The sequence below is a fragment of the Stegostoma tigrinum genome, chromosome 4 (assembly GCF_030684315.1).
Source record: "Stegostoma tigrinum isolate sSteTig4 chromosome 4, sSteTig4.hap1, whole genome shotgun sequence".
Classification (NCBI taxonomy): Eukaryota; Metazoa; Chordata; class Chondrichthyes; order Orectolobiformes; family Stegostomatidae; genus Stegostoma; species Stegostoma tigrinum.
The window spans coordinates 26,874,945-26,894,443 of record NC_081357.1 but is presented as its reverse complement, the minus strand read 5'-3'; the positions used below and the strand labels follow the sequence as shown (position 1 = coordinate 26,894,443).

General features: G+C 36.1%; 1 protein-coding gene across 4 annotated transcripts in view; it reads left to right on the top strand.

Moving 5' to 3' along the window:
* afg1lb (AFG1 like ATPase b) overlaps positions 1-19,499 on the top strand; it is a 144,466-nt gene that overhangs the window by 110,065 nt on the left and 14,902 nt on the right. For all 4 annotated transcript variants that reach the window (XM_048531917.2, XM_048531916.2, XM_048531914.2 and 1 more), the window contains 2 exons: positions 14,417-14,487; positions 14,744-14,844. In XM_048531917.2, the coding sequence (XP_048387874.1) occupies positions 14,417-14,487; positions 14,744-14,844 (172 nt within the window). The remainder of the gene's footprint in view (positions 1-14,416; positions 14,488-14,743; positions 14,845-19,499) is intronic.

The following is a 19,499-nucleotide window of genomic DNA, read 5'->3' as shown; positions in this document are numbered from 1 at the left end:
CATCAGATAATCTGGCTTTTTACAAGTATTTGAATAGGAAAAGACTAATTAAAACTAGTGTTGGTCCTCTAGAATGCAAGTCTGGAAAATTGGTAAGAGAAGACAAAGAAATTTGGAGATTTTATCAGGGATTTTGTGTTTTTTTTCATGGAAGTAGGCTTAGAAAGCTTCTCAAAGATGATTGAAGATCAAGAGGTCATAGGGAAGGATGAACTTAAAACAAGTACCCTGATAAACAGGGAAAGGATGCTATGAAATTTGTTGGACCTAAAGCTGAGAAATCCTCAGGACGAGATGGCCAGCATCCTTGGGTCCTAGAAGAGGCGGTTGCAGAGTTTGTAAATGCACTGGTTATAGTCTTCCAATGTTTCTTAGATTCTGGATGGGATGTAATGGAAACCAGCAAATATAGCACTTTCACTCAAGAAAGGAAGGAGGCTGAAAGCAGGAATCGATAGGACAGTTGGCCTATTACCTGTTACGGGGAAGGTTTTATAATACATTATTAAGGGGATCATAGCAGTACACTTCGAAAATCACAATGTGATTAGGCATAGACAATGTTGCTTTGTGAAAGAATTTACTGATAATGCAACATAAATGGTGGATAGAGGGGAACCAGTGATCTGGTATACTTGGTTTTCTAAAAAGCATTTGATGAGATGCCATAGATTGCTGCAGAAGATAAATGCACATGTTGGAGGTAATATAATTCTAATAGAAATAACTGAGGAAGAAAGGGACTTTGATGGACAAGTCACAGGTGCTTGCAGGTGTCAACTCAATAGATTAGACTGGTTAAGAAGGCACACGGATGCTTGTCTTCATTAGCTGGGACATAGAATGTAGGAGCGATGAAGCCTTGTCACAACTTTATAAAACATCGGTTAGGCCACAGATGGAGTACTGTATGCAGTTCTGGTCACCACACTATCAAAAGGAAATGATTGCACTGGAGAGGATACAGAGGAGATTCACCAGTTTGTTGCGTGTGATGGAAAGTCTCTGTTGTGAGGAGAGACTGGATGGGCTGGGTTTGATTTCCTCAGAGCAGAGGAGGCTGAGGGGCAATCTGATTCAGGGGTGCAAAATTTATGAGAAGCGTAGACAGAGTAGATCGTGAGAATCTGTTCCTCGGCAGATGTATCTAAGACTGGGGATATAAGTGTAAGGACAGGAGTAAGTGGTTTAGGGTGGTAGAAATATGGAACGTGTTCCTGAGAGAATAATAGAGTCAAGTACTCTCCCAACATTTAAGAAGTATCTGAATGAGCACTTAAAATGCCAGGGCACAATAGGCTACGGATCAAGTGCAAGTAAATGGGATTAGTGTGGTTTGGTATTTGTGGTCAGCATAGACATGGTGGGCCGAGGGGGGACCAGTATCTATGCTATGTGATTATGACTCTTTCACTTTAAATTTGGAGTGCAATTAAAAAACATACATGTGAGATTTTGGCAGTTATTACAAAGAGACACTGAATGTAAAATCAAATAAATTACTATAAATACCTATTTTGTTGGAGCTTTTCATCTTGCACTCATAAAGACCATTCACAACAAATACAAATGTAAAGGGGGAAACAAAAAAGCATTTTATACTTCATGAGAGGAGACTGGCCAGCAAGTAGACATTGGTAGAGGTATTCCCATGGATATTCCGGCAATTAGATGAATAAGTAGGTTTGTCTCAATGACTAAACCAGGCAGTTTGTTTTTATGATTTGTCAAGTTTAGTTTGAAATAGCTATCACCTGTTTTGTTGAGTTGGAGTGGGCAAGATGTTAATGTGCTGTTTCTGTCTGCGAAGGTGTCTGCCTGGTGTAAAAATGAAACAAAATTTGGCAGTTAATTGTCAGACATTATCTATCTGATGCAATGTCCATGAAAATGCCTCTACAAATCAGAGTAATTTACCAACTAATCAGTGCTCTCTTATTCAGTATAAACGTTGTTTTCTCATTACATTGATGTATCTTGTGAATTATCCTGATGAGTGCAAGACAAAAGACTTCAACAGAATGTTCAAGTTTGTATTACTAAATGGCAAATAAGTTGTTAAGTTTATGCAGAGTGTTGACTAAGTGACAGTTGAAATATTGTGCGATTACAGTTGCTATTGCAGATGAAATGATATTGCAGTCATGGGAGCTAATACTTCAAATTGTTAGATTATTGTCAGGAGTGTCTAAAGCTATCAATGTTTTTCCCCATAGGAAGACATAATGTAAAGGGGAAATCTAGTGGAGGATATCATGTTTGAGAGGTTAAATAATGGAAGATTATTTCCATTGATTGACGACCTAGTAATAAGGGGACAGATTAACCATCATCATTCAAAAAATGAAGAGATAGATTAGAAGTTTTTTCAATAGTTATTTGAAAATTAAATGGTTCCTTTTTAAGACAGACACCAAATCATCTATTAGAAGTGAATTGAATACATATTTGAAAAGCAAAGAGGTAAGTAAATATGAATAAAGAGCAAGGAAATGGAATTAAAATAGGTAGTCCCTGTTCAAGAACTGAAGTTGAGAGCAACACTGGTCTTAGGGTTCCTCCTAAGTTATAATTTTATGTTCTTACGTTACTGTTAATTTTCCTGCATAAATGGTGTAAAGCAAGACACCCCAGGCTATTTTAGGATTCCTTTTAACTGCTGTGGTCAACCATGTTAAAACAGATTTGATATTTACTTAAAGCAGATGGTAATATATATACCCAGTTATATCCATCCAATCTGAAGATAATGCATAGCCTTTTCTCAATTTACCATGTGAGCCATGTACTACCTACTTGTCATTAGCTTGTAAAAAACCTAAACTAATGTGTCAACTGCTGAGCTGATCTGGCACAATGAGCCGAATATCATAACGAGAGCACAACTCTAACTGTTACAGACTATTTTGGATGAATACGTATTTTAGAATCCTTAAAGTCTTATTTACAATTTTCAGTTCTATCAGGAACTGAAAGAGACATGTGGAATAGAGTCCATCTATATGATGGTATATTTCTTTGATGACTAACATGTAAGCTGGAAAAATTAGGCCAAAAGTGTGCATGCTGTTTTAAGAAAATTATGTGCAGGATTGAATAATGAATATCCCAAACTGCTGAAGCACAACAATATGAAAAGCACCAAAATCATTGTTATATGGGTGTAGTTGTAGTGGACCAGACATCACATATACATAAATGTTTCACAAAGATGAAATCTGATTGCTGATGACTGAGAAAAATGAATTGATGGTCAGTGGAAATATTTTAGGACTAATATTAAAGTTTTAAAGAATGTGACATTCACGTAGACAGTGATATAGTGCTAATATTACTGGATTAGAAATTCAGAGAACCAGGCTGGTGCTGCATAGATAAAAACTGAAAGAACTGTGGATGCTGTAAATCAGGCACAAAAACAAAGTTGTTGGAAAAGTTCAGCAGGTCTGGCAGCATCTGCGAAGGAAAAAATTAGAGTTAACATTCTGGGTCCAGAACATTCTGAGGAAGGGTCACCGGACCTAAAACATTAACTCTGATGTTTTCTTCACAGATGCTGCCAGACCTGCTTTTCCAGCAACTTTGTTTTGTCATTGTTATTAGTGCTGTATAAAAATGGGTTCAAGTCCCAATACAGTAGCTGGTGAAATTTAATAAAACCAATCGACTAATAAATCAGAAATGTGAAGCTAGCTTCAGGAATGGTGACTATGACAATTGCTATCAGTTGTTAGAAAAGAAAATGATCAGATTCATTCATGTCCTTTAGGGAAGGAAAGATGCTTCCCGTACCAGCTCTGGCCTGCATGTGATTCCAGACCCATAGCAATGTAATTTATTCTTAATTGCCTTATGAAGTGGTCCAACAAGGCACTCAGTTCAAGGGCAATTAGGAGTGGGCAATAAATGCTGCTTATGCCCACTTGCCATCTGCACATTATTTTTAAAAGTCATCTAGAAACTGGATAAGTTAACCAAAGGCCTTTGAAGCCTTAAAAAAATGGCTGTAACAATGAGGGTCATCATATTAAAGTGAACCACTGACATGAGTCTGGGTGTTCTTTGTTATGAAGTGGCAAATAGGTCAAATTCAGACTAAAGACACAATTTATTCAATAAACTAACTGCGCAAAAATACTTTTAACTAATATCAAAGCTTTTTAAATCCCATCAATTTCATTCTGACTCACTCTGGCAAAGATATTATTTCATTTCACTTTTCATCTCAGTTGGAACTTCTGGTTTCAGAATTATTCCTCCACAACCATGTCTGCTAATGTAGCATATAGGTGGTTATGTATTTGCTGCTCTCTGATGAAGAATCACCTGGAATCTGATGATTTTGGCATCAGGACCTTTAATCTGAGCAATCTTAGTCCTCTTAATACACCAGTAAGCTGTGGATCTGAAATCTTAGTTGAATCAGGGTTTGATTTGGCCTACTTGAGCGCATGTGTACACATTGCATTTCTGATCATATGTTCATCAAGTTCTGACTGGTAACCAGACCATTTACTCCTAGTGCATTTGCTCCTGGTGTCGTCTTCATGTTGGATTAGACTCATAGAGTCATACCTTTCATTTTGTCACCTATTTTTCACTAACATTGAATTCTTTCACTGTAGCAATTGCTTAATGAGTTCTCAAGTCAGATCAATTTAAGCTTGAAATCAGTTTTCTGCTTCATTAGTTTTTGTCAGAAGACTCATTTCTCTTTGTCGTTTGGTGCAAAGTGTTTGGCACACACTATTTGGGCCTATCTCAAACTCCCTTGCATCTTTGCATCTCAGCCTTATTGTCTGATCAATCCATTGCACCTGGTTAGCAGTAATACATGCATTTTTAGGCTAAAATGTTGAGGCTAACACTCTCGCTTATGTTGTGGCTGAAAAGGGGTTTGATACTGAACATGCAAAAGTTTGTATTTTAGGACCTGAGAAATAGGGTTGTCTTGTATACTGGCTTGATTTGTACACTACAATCTATGGTAACCTAGAAATCTGACAAGTATAGCACCGTTAAGTGCCAACAGTAGAACTAAAATAGTTGACAATTGGTATGTCACACATTACTGTTAGTACAAGTCATAAATTGAGATGTAGCGTTCCTTCTGTAAACACTGCTGACTTAGTCTTGCCAATGTTTGCATGTTCTGATCAGGTTTGAGAGAAGTTTTTTTTTGTAGCCTATTAGTAAGTTTTTTTTTTATATGGTTTTATGTTTAGCTATCAGGACAAATTTTAATGGTTGACTTCAGATATTTATTTGCTACTAAAAATGAAGCACAAAGAAGAGCTTTTCTGAAGGGTCTAGGCCTGAAATGTCAGCTTTTGTGCTCCTCTGATGCTGCTTGGCCTGCTGTGTTCATCCAGCTCAACACTTTATTATCTCTTAATTTCTAAATGTGATATGATTGAAAAACAAAACGTACTTCTGGAAATATTCACAATGGGTTAATTACCCTTTAGGTTTTTTTGTAAGAGTAAAATAGTCATTTGAAAACTATTTTTTTTAGTTACTGTCACAACGAATTTACATGGTAAATGGATACCAGAAGTATTTTTAAAAGAAAACGAGGACTTGCACATGTTTTGCTTTTGTGATCTAGAAGTGAGTTTTCTATTTGCTGAAGCAACAGATCATCAGAAATAAGACTACAGCAACCTTTAATCTTCCAATATTTTTCTAAACTGCTTCAAGAGTAACTTAATGAAGTTGCATTTCAAATATGCAATGAACAAGTGTTGCATAATAAAATATGAATATCTATTATTCAAATTTGAAGCTTAACGCAATTCTCCCAATCCAATCGGCAGGAAAATAACATGTTTTAACAGTGAATACTCAAACACCGTGAACAATTTCCTATCCGTCATTCTGTTGTTGAAATGAGCTACTTTAAACATGGGGTCAAAAGTCACCGTCTGCTTCCTCAATTACAAAGGAAATAAAGCAATTTAAAATTCATGACAGTTTACGGAAAAAAAGTATGTAATTTTGACATCTGTTCCAAAGAAAAGAAATGGTATACAAGCTACTCCGCTTACAATTTTTTTGTTTTCTTTAATTTCTTTGGAACTGACTGCTAAACAGAAAGAAACAATTCCTCTTAAAATCACATTTGTTTTTGTCACTTCCCATTCACAGTGTACTGGTATCACTTGTGTGATTTTCCTGACTACCCATCTAATGGACATTTCTACTCCAAAACCTTAGTGACATTAATGAAATTTTTAAAAAGTGTCCTACGTTTGTGTTCAACAATGCTCCCAAATTATGTGAATTATTCTGTACATTTCACCTATCGTCTCTCTTCTTTCTGTAACTATGAATGAACTTATGTTAATACATTGCCTATCATAAGCTCACCATGTCTCAATTTTTTTCACTTTTGTAATGTAAGAAACTACATTAAATAAAGGACATATTAACTGGCCTAGGAAGTCAGGATTTCTTGGAGTCTATCAGCAGTAAGGAATTAAATTGTGCTTTCTCCCCTTCCTTACAATATTTTTTCTTTGAAAACACTTCAAAATTTTTTATCCATATTAAGTGTATTTTAATTATTCATTAATGAAGGAAAAAAGTTCCATTTGAAAATTGTCAGATGTCATCGCGCCCTAGTGAGCTGTAAATACAAGCAGAATTCCATCAAATTTACATGTTTACTCTGTAATAATTATAGTTCATTATAGCGGTGATGTCAGAGACCGAACCCTCAAAAGTGGAGGATTGGAAACTTAACTTTCCTGAACATTTGCTCAGTAGAAATATTAGGCAAGGGAGAAAAGGAGAGGAGAGACCTGGTGGTATTGTTCAAAGAAACAGTTAACAGTATGACAAAAGAATGATGTAATTGATGGACTAAAGATGGCTTAAAATGGACTCTATTTGATTAAACTTACTACTTGGTATATACCATAATTCACCAAATAATGATGTGGATGGAAGATCAATTTGACAAAAGATACAAGAAACATGCAGTACTGATAACTGGTATCTTCAGTTATTCTAATATAGTTTGGGAAAGTAATCTTGTAATTGCAAAGTACTGGAGGAATCCTGAAATATGCACAAGAGAGTTTACTTAATCTGTGTGTTTCCAAACCAATGAAAATAGGAACCATTGCTAGATCTGTCTGTCAGTGATGATTTGAATCAAATGGAGTATGTTTCCATCGGCAAGGATTTGACAGCAGTGGTTATGACTATTCTAAATATGTGTCATTGACTTGTGTGGATTGAGCAATATAACTAGGGTGAAGGATACAGACGTGGTTTCCTGTTCATTTCCTTGTGTGTGCTTGAAGGGAACTGTTCTGAACCTAATGATATGAAAAAGGACAAGAAGCAAACAATCACATAAAGGCATTAACTGGAGGAATGCTAATTTCAGTGAATTAAACAGCATCTCTGCCCAAGCTTTTGTAACAAAATTGGGAAGTAGAACAGTAATCAGCCTTCAAAGTGGAGATTATTCAGGTATAAAATTAGCATGTTGAAAGCTAGATCTACCTGGAAGATTAAAAAGAAAGACATTTAAAACAAAAATAAAAGGAGAATTATTAAAAAACACATATACAGTAGAGAACCAAAGCTGCATACAGAAAGCACACAACAGTAAAGGTAGCGAAGAAAAGTGAGAAAATGAGAAAACATTGCCAACTAATATAAGGGTGAACCTTAAACATTTACAAACATGGGTTTAATAAAAGAGAAAAACGTAGTGTGGAGCCAATTAGGGACCAGGAAGGAGTTTTCTTTTTCATGGGATGTGGCATAACTGGCTCAGTGAGAATTTATTGTCTGTTTTGGTTGCTCTTGAGAACGTGATGAGAAGCCTTCTTGAACTGTTGCAGTTCCATGATACAGGTACACCACATTACTCAGGAGGCAGAAAGCATGGATGAATATTAAATTAGTACCTTGCATCTGTTGTCAAAACAAGATGCTGCCAATTTTGTTATCAAGGAGAATGTAGTAACCACATCAGAGGTTACAATCTCAGAAGTAAACTGGTTTAGGTACTTTGGGCTTAGATAAGTAATCTCTTTACTCAAAGGGTTGTGAATCTTTAGAATTCTCTTTCCCAGAGAACTGGGAGTATCCAGTTATTAAGTGCATTCAAGGTAGAACTCTAGATTTTTGGATGATAGAAGAATCAAGGATTTTGGGGTTACTATGGGATGGTAGAGTTGAGACAGGAAAATTAATCATCCTTTTGAACATCAGAGCGGGTTGAATAGCTTAGTGTTCCTAATTCGTATGTTTCCATGTTTGTACATTAGATAGAAGGCTAATGAATTTTAAGAGGTGCTTAAAAGTACCTTTTGACAGTACTTGGAAGGTACTGAAGGAAGAAGGGCTTAAATTTCAGATGGTTGAGTTATAATTTTCCAATTGTCCTGAAATATGGAAATGCTGACAGATGACTGGACTATTGTAAATAATTACACCCCTGCTCAGAAATGTGGAGAGAAATGAATCAAGCAACAAGTCAGTCTTGGGGGTGGTGGTGGGGGTAACTTTTAAAGACAATACTCTGGGATAAAATTATTTGCCATCTGAAAATTGCTGATAAATGAGAGTCAGAATGAATTTGTTAAAAGAAAATAATGTTAAATTAACTTGATTTTACTAAAGTAACAGGTGGTTCAAAGGAGCAGTGTGGTTGATGTTTTGTATAAGGACCTTCAAAGGTGTTTATCAAACTATCACATAGGCTTGTGGCTGTAGTAGTTTATAATGGTTATGTGACCTGGATTAATAATCTGAAGATGTAAGTTCGGCTCTCTCCAATGTAGTTTGTGAATTTGGATTCAGTTAATGAAATAAATCTGGAATGAAAAGATGATATCTGTAAGGGCTTCCATAGTCATAAGATTGTCAAGAAAGGCAAACTGATTTATTTACTGTCCTTTTTTATAGAAAGAAATTTGCATCCCATCTGTTAATGGGATTGACCTTCGACTGCCCAGTGAAATACCACTTCGACACATCAACAGATAGCAAAAGAATAACAACTTTTTTTAATCATTCATTCACGGGATATGAGTATTGTTGAGTAGGCCAACATTTATTGTCTATCCTGAATTGCCCAGAGGGCAATTAAGAGTAACACACATTGCTGCAGGTCTGGTGCCACACGGAAGCCAGACTAGATAAGGATGGCAGTTTCCTTCCCGAAAGGGTATTAGTGAATCAGATGAGTTTTTATGACAATTAACAGTGTTTACATTGTCACCATTAGGCTAGTTTTCTATTCCAGATTTTTTTTATTGAATTCAAATTTCACAACTGCCATTGTAGGATTCAAACCCATGTCCATAGACCTTTTGCCTGGTGTTTTAGATTACTAGACGAGTGAAAATACTGCAGTGCCACCTGAATGTTGACCATGACCTTGGTCCTGTCTATCCTGCAAAATTCTCTTGCAAACAACTGGGTAGATGCGAAAGCTTTCTCATGAACATAGCCATATACTCAGAACCACACCTATCCTTCAGACTTCTTCTCTACCATCCCTAGGTTCTCCCATAGCATTGACAGGATAGATCCACTGTGGCTAGTATACAGTTTAGAGGAACTTACTATGAGATTTCTCAATACTTGACTCTAGATCTTATCAAACCTCATGGCATCAGCTCATACATGAGCTTAGAAATTTCCTGGCAATTACCACTTATTTCTCTCCAAGCTCATGAATCTGTGATCTCCCTGTTGAATTTCAATTGTGTGAGGTAATAAGGATCGCAGAGATACTGCGCGTTCTCTGTATGGTAACATCATCTTTAATGAAGTATTAATTTAGACCTCAGCCATGTCCCCTGTCCACATAGTGATGTAAGTGCACCTGCATCAGTTGCCACTGCAGCGGTTCAATAGGTTGGTTCACTACTACCTTCCCAAGGATAATTAGGGGGGTTTCAACAAATGCCATGCTAGAGGTGTTATCTTCACAGGTTAAATTATCATTGACATAATTGACAGAGGAAAGGTTATACAGACGTGTTGAGGGTTAATCTGCCCAAAATTGGCAGAAGAAACTTATAGACTTATGTGGGATATTTCTGTTTAAAGTTTATATTGCTTTAGTTAAGTTTCTCCATCTGATAAAATAAATTTCCTCACAGGCTGCATTTTAGCTGTATTCAGGACAGGGGATCTTGAGCATAAATCCATTCCCCATCTTGTTGGGACTGAAATACGTCAACAACTCAGCTAACTTTTTTTCTGTATTTATAACTTCAGATTTTAATAAAATGAAGGATAATACCTCCTAACACAATAGCAATTTATGTTTAGAAGGGGACATGATGGTACATGATGGCTGAAACAACCATTTATTATAGCAAACCAAACAAAAGTTCAAGATCACTGAAAAATGTCTGCATTCATTAAAGCTATTTGAGCAATTTCAGAATTAATTTTACTTGTCATCAGCAAATTTCAAAGTGTTTTTATTTTACATTGTTTTGTTAATACTTCAAGATTGTCAGACATCTCTATAAAATGGTATTTTCCATACAGTCGTTCTGCTGTTTGAATGATTGGCTGGAAAATGTTGAGTTTGCTCCTTTAAACAGAATTATTATAGTTTTGTTTGAAGTTGTGTGCAAAAGACATTTTTCATGTTCTGTGAAGGTTACTCAGGCTTATTGTAACTTTGAAATCTATTTCTTAAATAAGAAATATCTGTTGGAAAACGCTTTCACAATTTTTCAATGCCTTGTTTTTCAATTTCGGTCCACAACAGTGGAAATGTTTTCCTGTGAGTTACAGTCGATGATGGTGTGGCAGAACTCTCTGCATGATTAGAATTGTTAATGATGAGTTGGAATTCATGGTATTGTGTGTTTCTTTAAGAACACACAGCAGGAGATCCATAGATGGTCACAATGCTTATAACGTAGAAAATGTGAATAATGTTCTACTACAGTAACTGATGTTAAGAGGTTTCTTTATATGTAGCTGATTTCTTTAGTCCTTGGTGCTGGAAATCCACTGTCTAATGGGCAACCCTAAACTAAACGGTTGGAAAGGTTAAGGCACAATGCTGCATTGCACATAGAACATTGGAAAATACTGAACAGTGAAACACAGGAGAACATGAGCAGTACAATAGTTTTTTAGCATATTTCTGAAAATGTACATCACAAAAGTTGTTTGTAGAAAACTTCCAAAGAGAATATTCTGATTCTTAGAACCAAACATACACAAAGTATGTATATCATTTTCACCAATCTACTCATTTAAAAATCTTGCAGAAATATACTTTGTATCTAAGTGCAAATGGTAATAGTGTATGCCGAGTAGATTAATATTTATTTTCAATATGCAAAAGAGTTTGATATTCGTGATGTATTTTATAGGACTAAGACTCTCAGCTGGTGTGTGTGTGTGTGTGTGTGTGTGTGTGTGTGTGTGTGTTTCAAAATGTATTCCCTAATTCTGATTTTTATTTGTTTACAAACATTCAAAGCAGTTTTCAACTTTGTAGGATAACCTTGTCACTTTTTTTTTGCAAGTATGTTGTACAAAAACATTAATGAAGAATGCTTTCTGTTCATAAAACATGTACCAACAATATAGGAAAAAATTAAAATATAGTATCTGAGTTAAGTGACATGGGCTAGATAAAACAGAACCCTGCAAACTGTCTCCAACTAAGGATTGCAATATCATTCCAGCCAAGCTTGGGAATAATAGTTCTATAAAAAGATGAGGCAGTATAGTCTAACATTTTTGTGTGTGTGTGTGTGTGTGTGTGTTTTTGTCTGAGACTGTTAGTGACATTGGGGTTAATTTTACATTGTCAGCAGACATGAATTAAATGAATAAAACCTCGTCAAAACATGAATATATCAGCTTCGTTTTCATGGATGCAAATTCTATCTATTGCAAGCTCCAGTTATTTGAACACTGAATTATCAGTTATGATGAATTGAGCTGATCATAATTCAGATGATTTTAGAAATAATAAAGCAGCTATATTGATGTAATGTGGAAACTTCAGGGCCAAGGAGGATTATCATGATTTGTGTTAATATACGAAAATGCGGTTAAAATTTGATGCTCAAAATTCATGGGTCAAAGAGAGAAGACATTGGTTTTACTGCAAAGTAACTTACCTCTGATGATAGACATTGGATGAAACCTATTAGTGTCTTCTCACAAAGTTAGCCAAGCCCAAAGGTGGATTGGAGAGAAGGTGATAGCTAAAGAATGACAAGTTAATGTTCAGTGCCCAGGATTAATATAATTTGGCCTAATTGGGAAGAAGGCAATGCCAAGCCTCGTTTTATGAAATTAAATATGGCAGGTCAGTAATGCAAACATTGGGAACATTAGGAAATAATGATCGTAGTATAATTAGGCTCAATATGGAAATGTAAAAGTACAGGGAACTGAAAAGGTTAAAAGCTCCTGACTGGGAAAAAGGTCAATTCAACGAGATGTAAAAGAAAGTAGCCAGATAACTTAGAAAGGAGATGTTAAATGAAGCAGTGAACATGGGAAACTTTTAAAGAAAACTGATTAAGGTATAGATCAGACATGGTCACACAAGATATAATGAGGATGCAGCAAAGATAGGGGTTCTTTGTATAAATAGTTAAATTTAAGGGAGACCTTAAGAAGAGATTATGATAAATTTGGCCTATAGTACAAAAGAAAATTTAGCCAACTACAGATTAAGAACATAGAACAATACAGCGCAAACAGGCCCTTCGGCCCTCGATGTTGTGCCAACCTGTGAACTAATCTAAGCCCGTCCCCCTACACTAACCCATCATCATCCATATGCTTATCCAAGGACTGTTTAAATGCCCCTAATGTGGCTGAGTTAACTACATTGGCAGGCAGGGCATTCCATGCCCTTACCACTCTGAGTAAGAAGCCAATGAAGATTAGAAAATGTAAAAGGGTGACTGGCAACAAAGATAAAGTGAAATTGTGAAGGATTTTACAAACTTGTTGTCTGACAGAAGAGAAAAAGAATAAAAAAACTTGATAAATTTCAAAATCAAAAATGCATTTATTATTGTGTTGCTACCAATGGCACCGAATAGAATCCAGTAAATCAAGAGGCTCAAACTACAGGATTAATTGTGAATAACTCCATTAGAACTGCATTATCATGCTGCTTTGGTGTAGTTTCACTAACACCTGCACCAGTGCATTTAGATTGATATTGCCTGCTTTGTCTTCAGGTCAGTTTACTCATTGACACACTTTGTCAGATTTTACTTGTTTCTCAACCATATATATACTTTATTAAAGTTTCAATATGTCTCGAGTACAGTAACATAGAATAGAGTGTGCTTAAAGACTACGGATTTTCTAGCACCACAATGAAGTTTGAACAGTTTATGAAGGAATTAACACCCTTCATTATTTTGTAACCCATTTGAGTATTTATTGTTTCAGTTAAAGCAAAAATTATACTAAACAAATGTTACAATAGTTTGAAGCAAAGCTGACCTAAGTTTTTAACAATATAGCAACATGTTTCCATCACTTAATGATATTGCACTGGTATTGCTCAACTGAAGTCAATGGAAGAACAATTTCTTTCCATTCAGCACCTTTAATGTAGAAAATTTCTCAAGGCATTTCAGAAGTGGAAAACTAAGTACTGGTTCTTATTTTAAATATTTTAACAATTTTAATTAATAATAAATTAAAGCCCATTTCAGATTGATGATCATCATAAGCATAAATTGCTCTTTGTTTTTTGTGCAATTTAAATGTAGAAACCAAAAGAGTTTTGCGAATCAAACCCAGATCAATTTCCATTTATCATCTACTTTGGTTATTTCTCAACCCATGACAGTTATTTCAAACTTCACTATTTTGTAAATAATAATGCAGCTCCTAAGAGCTTGAGTCATTACTTGATTTCTGATTTGATATCCGTATGCATTCACTCATAATATTTTATAAGCTTAACTGTAGCATGCACTCTCAACACACTGCTTTAATTTGACTTTTATAACAAGCTACTTAGCCATATTTAGTCTGAATGATGTACCATCTCAGTACATTTTCAAAAGCTGTTTCTTCAGAAGAATGACTGATCTGTTCTCTTGCTCTTGTTTTGCATGCAAGAGAAACCCATGGTCCTTTCTTCTCATTGTATACACATAGCATTAATGGATTTGGTTCGCTTGTATTGCCTCATTACTGGCTTAGGTTTCAATCACAGAAGTCTTTCAGTGTATGCAAATAAGATAGAATCATCTACCTGAGAGTTAATATTCCAAGCTTTAAAGTGTATTATAAATCTAATGTTTGTATTTAGAGCATAACATCCTGTTCTTTTTTGATGGGCAAAAAGCTAAGCGAGCCTGGGCAGCTGTTTGATGTTGGCTTCAAGTGTTATTAATTTCATATTCCATTATTCTTTTCACTGTAGCACAAGTGAAGCTGATGTGGAGGCTGTCGTGGATAAGCTATTTGATGAGCTGGCTCAGAAACAAAATGATAGTACGTAAGTTAATTTCTCTTGAAAGAGAATACATTTAGAACACAATGCCCAATCTCCACTGACCAATTAGTAAGTTCCATTGCTGTATATGGGTTGATGCCACATTCAAGTGGTTGTCATTGTATCAGTATTTTGTCTAATTTCTGTGTTGAATCATGTGCTATTATTCATCAAACCATGCATTTCCAAGGTATAAGAGATGAATTTTATAGTAATTATCCAGACAAGGCTGATTCTTTGTTCATGTTTCCATAGTAACACGACCAAGGATTTTGAAAGTGCAAGGCAGAGAACTGAGACTGAGCAAAGCTTGCGGAACCCTAGCAGACTGCACATTTGAAGAGCTGTGCGATAAAGTAAGTACAGTCGCTTCAGCCAAGGAGATGTGCTTTACTATATGTGTAAAGTACGTTTCTTGAGCCAAGTGCTTTTCATCCTTAAGATAAAACATTGCTCCCTTTGCATTTTTATAGCGTAATTTATTTTCTTAACGGGGAATGTGAAGAAGATACTAATTTTTTACAATTGAAAAGAACTGACGTGCACAATAGGGCCGGTGGACTGACTTATAGTTAAACAATTGCATTTAGCTATAATTAAAAAATCAAACAAAATATATCCTATGATTTTGCACACCCAGGAAGCTTGAATAGGGAGGTAGTTCATGGCCCTTTTTTCACTCCTGCACGCCCCCCCAGTTCCTGACTGTCCAACTTTGAAGAAATTTAAACTTGCTCTGAACTTTGTTTCTGGATGAAATTTAACATAACTTGTACACTGAATAACACAGTTCAAGAGTTACAAACATAGGGCCTTCAATATACTCTCCTTTACTTGGTTGCCAAAGATGTAAAAGATCAGTCAGGTCATTGTTTATGGAGTTCCCTTGTATTTAAATATGTTTGTATAGTCTTAAAGATGATGAAAACGCTTTTCTGAGGGTCATTATTATGAGTTCATTACACAGTTGAGAGGAAATTGAAATACTGCATCTTAATTTGATAGATATGAATCTGTGTTACTATCTTACTTGTGATCTGATCTGTGTTCAGCAAGACACTTGTTTTCCCTACTGTTATCAGTATGTAGAATTGAATATTGGAAAACTTCAAAACAAGGAGTATGAGCAAGCTGACAGGAGTGATCAGGAGAGTGACCGAAAGTTTGACATTTCAGTAAGTCTTGATGGGATTTTTAGAGGTTGAAAAATCAAAATATTTATGTGGAGTATTTCAACTCCACTGATTCAGACCCCTCCCACTGCAGAACATATGGTCTCTGCCAGAAAGACTACCTCCCCCACCCTTTTGCATTTCTCTCCAGAAGGGTCACCTATGAACAGACAATGTTATCCATGAATTTATTGTGGATTATTGCAATACCATCATGGCCTTTATGGAAACTTGACTGAGGGATAAATGACACCATCGCGGAAGCCAACCTCCCATCCAAGGATTCCATGTACAATTCCCGTTGCCGCAGAAAGGCTGCCAACATCATCAAAGACTCCTCTGACCCTTGTAATACTCTCTTCCAACCTTTTCCATCAGGCAGAAGGTACAAAAGTTCCAACACATGCACCAGAAGTTTCAAAAACAGGATCTTTCCTGCTGTTGTTAGACTGATGAATGGACCCCTCAAACTTTAAAAAATGTTGATCTTGTATTTGTGCACCCCATGTGCAGCTGTACCCTCGTATGCCTCCCTCTGTACATTGTACTTAGGTACATGTGACTACAATAAATCAAATCAAACCCTTCCCCTTAATGAAGTTTCTCTACATCTTCCAATACTTGCCCTTTCTAGACAGTGAAGGTGTGGTGCTGACCAGCAGATCATAAGTAAATCTGATTCTGAACTCCATTGGCACTTTCTCCTCCACCCCTCACGCTTCTATTTCAAAATTAACATTCTGCGCCGCTGTTCCAATACTTGCTGACAGACCTGTTCAAATGGCTGCCTTATATGCTGAAATTGACTGAATTTCTGTAGCTGCTGCTTTACTGCAACTGATTCAATTACAATATTATTCATTATACAGAGTTACTGGATGATGATGCCATTAAGCTGCTCTGGAAGGAGAAAACCATCAATATGGTGTCCAAACATACTAAAGTAATTCTGCCATCAGGATACTTTCTAGTTTTTTTTTTCCACTGCATTATGGCAGATTAATAAATAAACATTTTGCTGAAATGTCATGACTGATGTAAAAGCACCTTCAGAGTCAGAGCACCTTCTGTATTTTGTTAGCAACATCTCTCTGACTATAATGACTAATGCAACCAAACAAAAGATTCAACTTCCTACTGAACAGTGCAGACTTTGTTCATGCGATAACATGCTAAGTCTGGAATTGAAGTGATGTTGATGGAGCATGCATTAAATCATTCCATTTTTGGAACAAAAAAAGTGCTGAGGGCAAAACAAAAGGTATGGTGTAAACAGCTCTGATGCACTAACTGAAGTGGGCTGCTGATGAAAAGCTGAAGCTAGTTGCGTTGCATTTTACTACTTTGACACATTGGCTTCATAAAGAAAGTAAGCTTTTAGCCATAATGAGAATTGCACTTAAAGCTTTGTATGAGTTGTTTCTGCCTTTATGGTGGAACCTGTATGAGGGGTACTTTTCCTGCAATGAAAATTTAGATTCAGAAGATTTAAGTCCACCTGCTAAGTAAAAGAAAAAAAATGCTCTTTGTTATTTGCTATAAAACTGAACAAAGTCATGGACCTCATGGCTGTTGGTTTTTATTGTATTCTTCAATAGCCCATTCCTTATAGGTCAGATGGTATCCATTAAATAAAGGAAGACTGGTATTTACTGGACCAGCCACGTAAACATTGTGACTATAAGCGCAGGTCAGGAGTTGGAAATTCTGTGATGTGTAATGTAACCCCTCACTCCCCAAAACCTTTCCACCATCTACAAGGCACAAATCAAGAATGTCATGGATACTGTCCACTTACCTGAATGAGTGCAGCTCATTCAAGAAACATTCAAGAAACTCAACACCATCCATGATTAGCATCTCATTCAGCATTTTAAACATTCACCTCCATCAGCAGCAATGACAGAAGTGTGTACCATCCATAAAATACACTCCAGGAAGATGCCAAGCTCTCTTAGACAACACCTTCCAAACCCATTACCTCTACCACCTGGTCAGAAGGGCAATAAATGTTGGAGAATACCGCTGTCTACAAGTTCCCCAAACAATACAATATCCTGACTTAGAACTATGTCGCTATCACTGGGTCAAAGTTCTGGAACTCTCTTCCTGTCAATTGTGAATGTACATACACTCCATGGTTTGCAAAGGTTCAAGAAGGCACCTCACCGAAACCACTTCAAGAGCAATTTGCAGTGAGTGACAAATGCTGATAAAGCAGTAATGCCCAAATCCTGTAAAGATACATAATAATTTATGAAGTTATTCACAACCTTCAGGTTTCCAAAGCACTTTCCACCTAATGAAGTACTTTTTGAAGCAAAGTTACTATTATAGCCATGAAACACAGCAGCCTATTATGTACAGAAATATTCCACAAAGAGTCATGTCATATTGACCACGTAACGTATTTCAATGATTTGGTTGAGTACTAAATATTGACCAGGACACCAGGGAGAACTTAACTGCTCCTTTTGAGAATTGTGCGATGAGATCTTTTACATGCAGCACAGAGAGCAGACAGAGTCTCCATTTGATGTCTGCTCTGTAAGACTGCACCTTCAGCATGTATTAGAATAACATTTATTGTTTTGTATAATATGCAAAGTTTTACATCCTGTGTCAGCTTTTGTTGTTCATTTCAAACTGCTTCTGATCACACTTGTATCATGTCTGCCTTCAATATGCCTGGGTGCCACAGCTTTCTGTCTCAGTTTAAACATATGTTTTCAGTCATTTTATTAGCTGATTCAGCTTTCTCTTATATGCTCAATCCTGCTTTACATAATGAGCCCGTGTGATCAAGACTACCTTTTGTCAAAGAATTTTACAGTACAGAAGGATTTTGTTGTGATTTTGTTGGTCTGTGAAGAAGTCTCCATTTCTTAAAAATAATGAAACTGTTTATTTGCTTTAAAAAATATTGTGGATTTTGCATCCACTGTAGTTTCTAGAAGGACAATCCTTTTTCCAGCCACCCTCCATGTTAAGGAAGTTCTTTTTAACCTCTCCTTTTGGTCTTTTTCTGACAGTATTGAATTTAAGACTTCTAATTGCTGAGTCATCAGCCAGTGGAAAAATGTCTTTTCCTGATTTTATGTTTAAATGTTTGAATACTATTATCGGATTTTCCTTTTACCTTCTTTGTTCTAAAGCAGGCCAGATTTCTAAAAGAAATCATTTTTCTCTCCTATTGCCTCATCGCTACAGCTTTATATTTGTGCCATCACAAATATAACCTCTGGATTTTACTGGCTCAGTACAGCAAGTGGCATACTGTACTTCATTGCTTGTAAATTCAGTTTGTACATCCTTCGTAAAATTAGTGTGGCCTCTGTTCTAACTAACTCACAGCACTGAACTCACCCATCTATCCTGCCTCATCTAATCAATTTTGCTCTTTCACAATTTAAAACTTTTAGTTATATATTTCCCAAAATGTAATTAATTAATTAATCGCTTTATTTTACCTGTAGTTTTTTTCTACCCGAATCCCCTTCTATTTTATAACGAATACACCACGAACCCCTCTCACCTTCAGAAAGGCTGCTTTTATTTAATTAATTTGGGGAATATTCATATTCCGAGAGTGACGTTCATGTGTTTCCTAGGGAGATGATCATTGGCTTAGAGTGGCAGGAATTTGCATTTCAATTTACTTTAGTCCACAGAGGATTGATAAATCTAATATTTGTGAGTAATGCTGCCTTCACCCTCACTCCACCCCCAATCTAGAAGGCCAACTTAGTTTAATTGTAAATGAAGGTTATCCTCAGTCGGTAACTTTTAAGATTAATTACCACTGAAATTTATTTTGTCAAGTTGATGACTAATTTGCT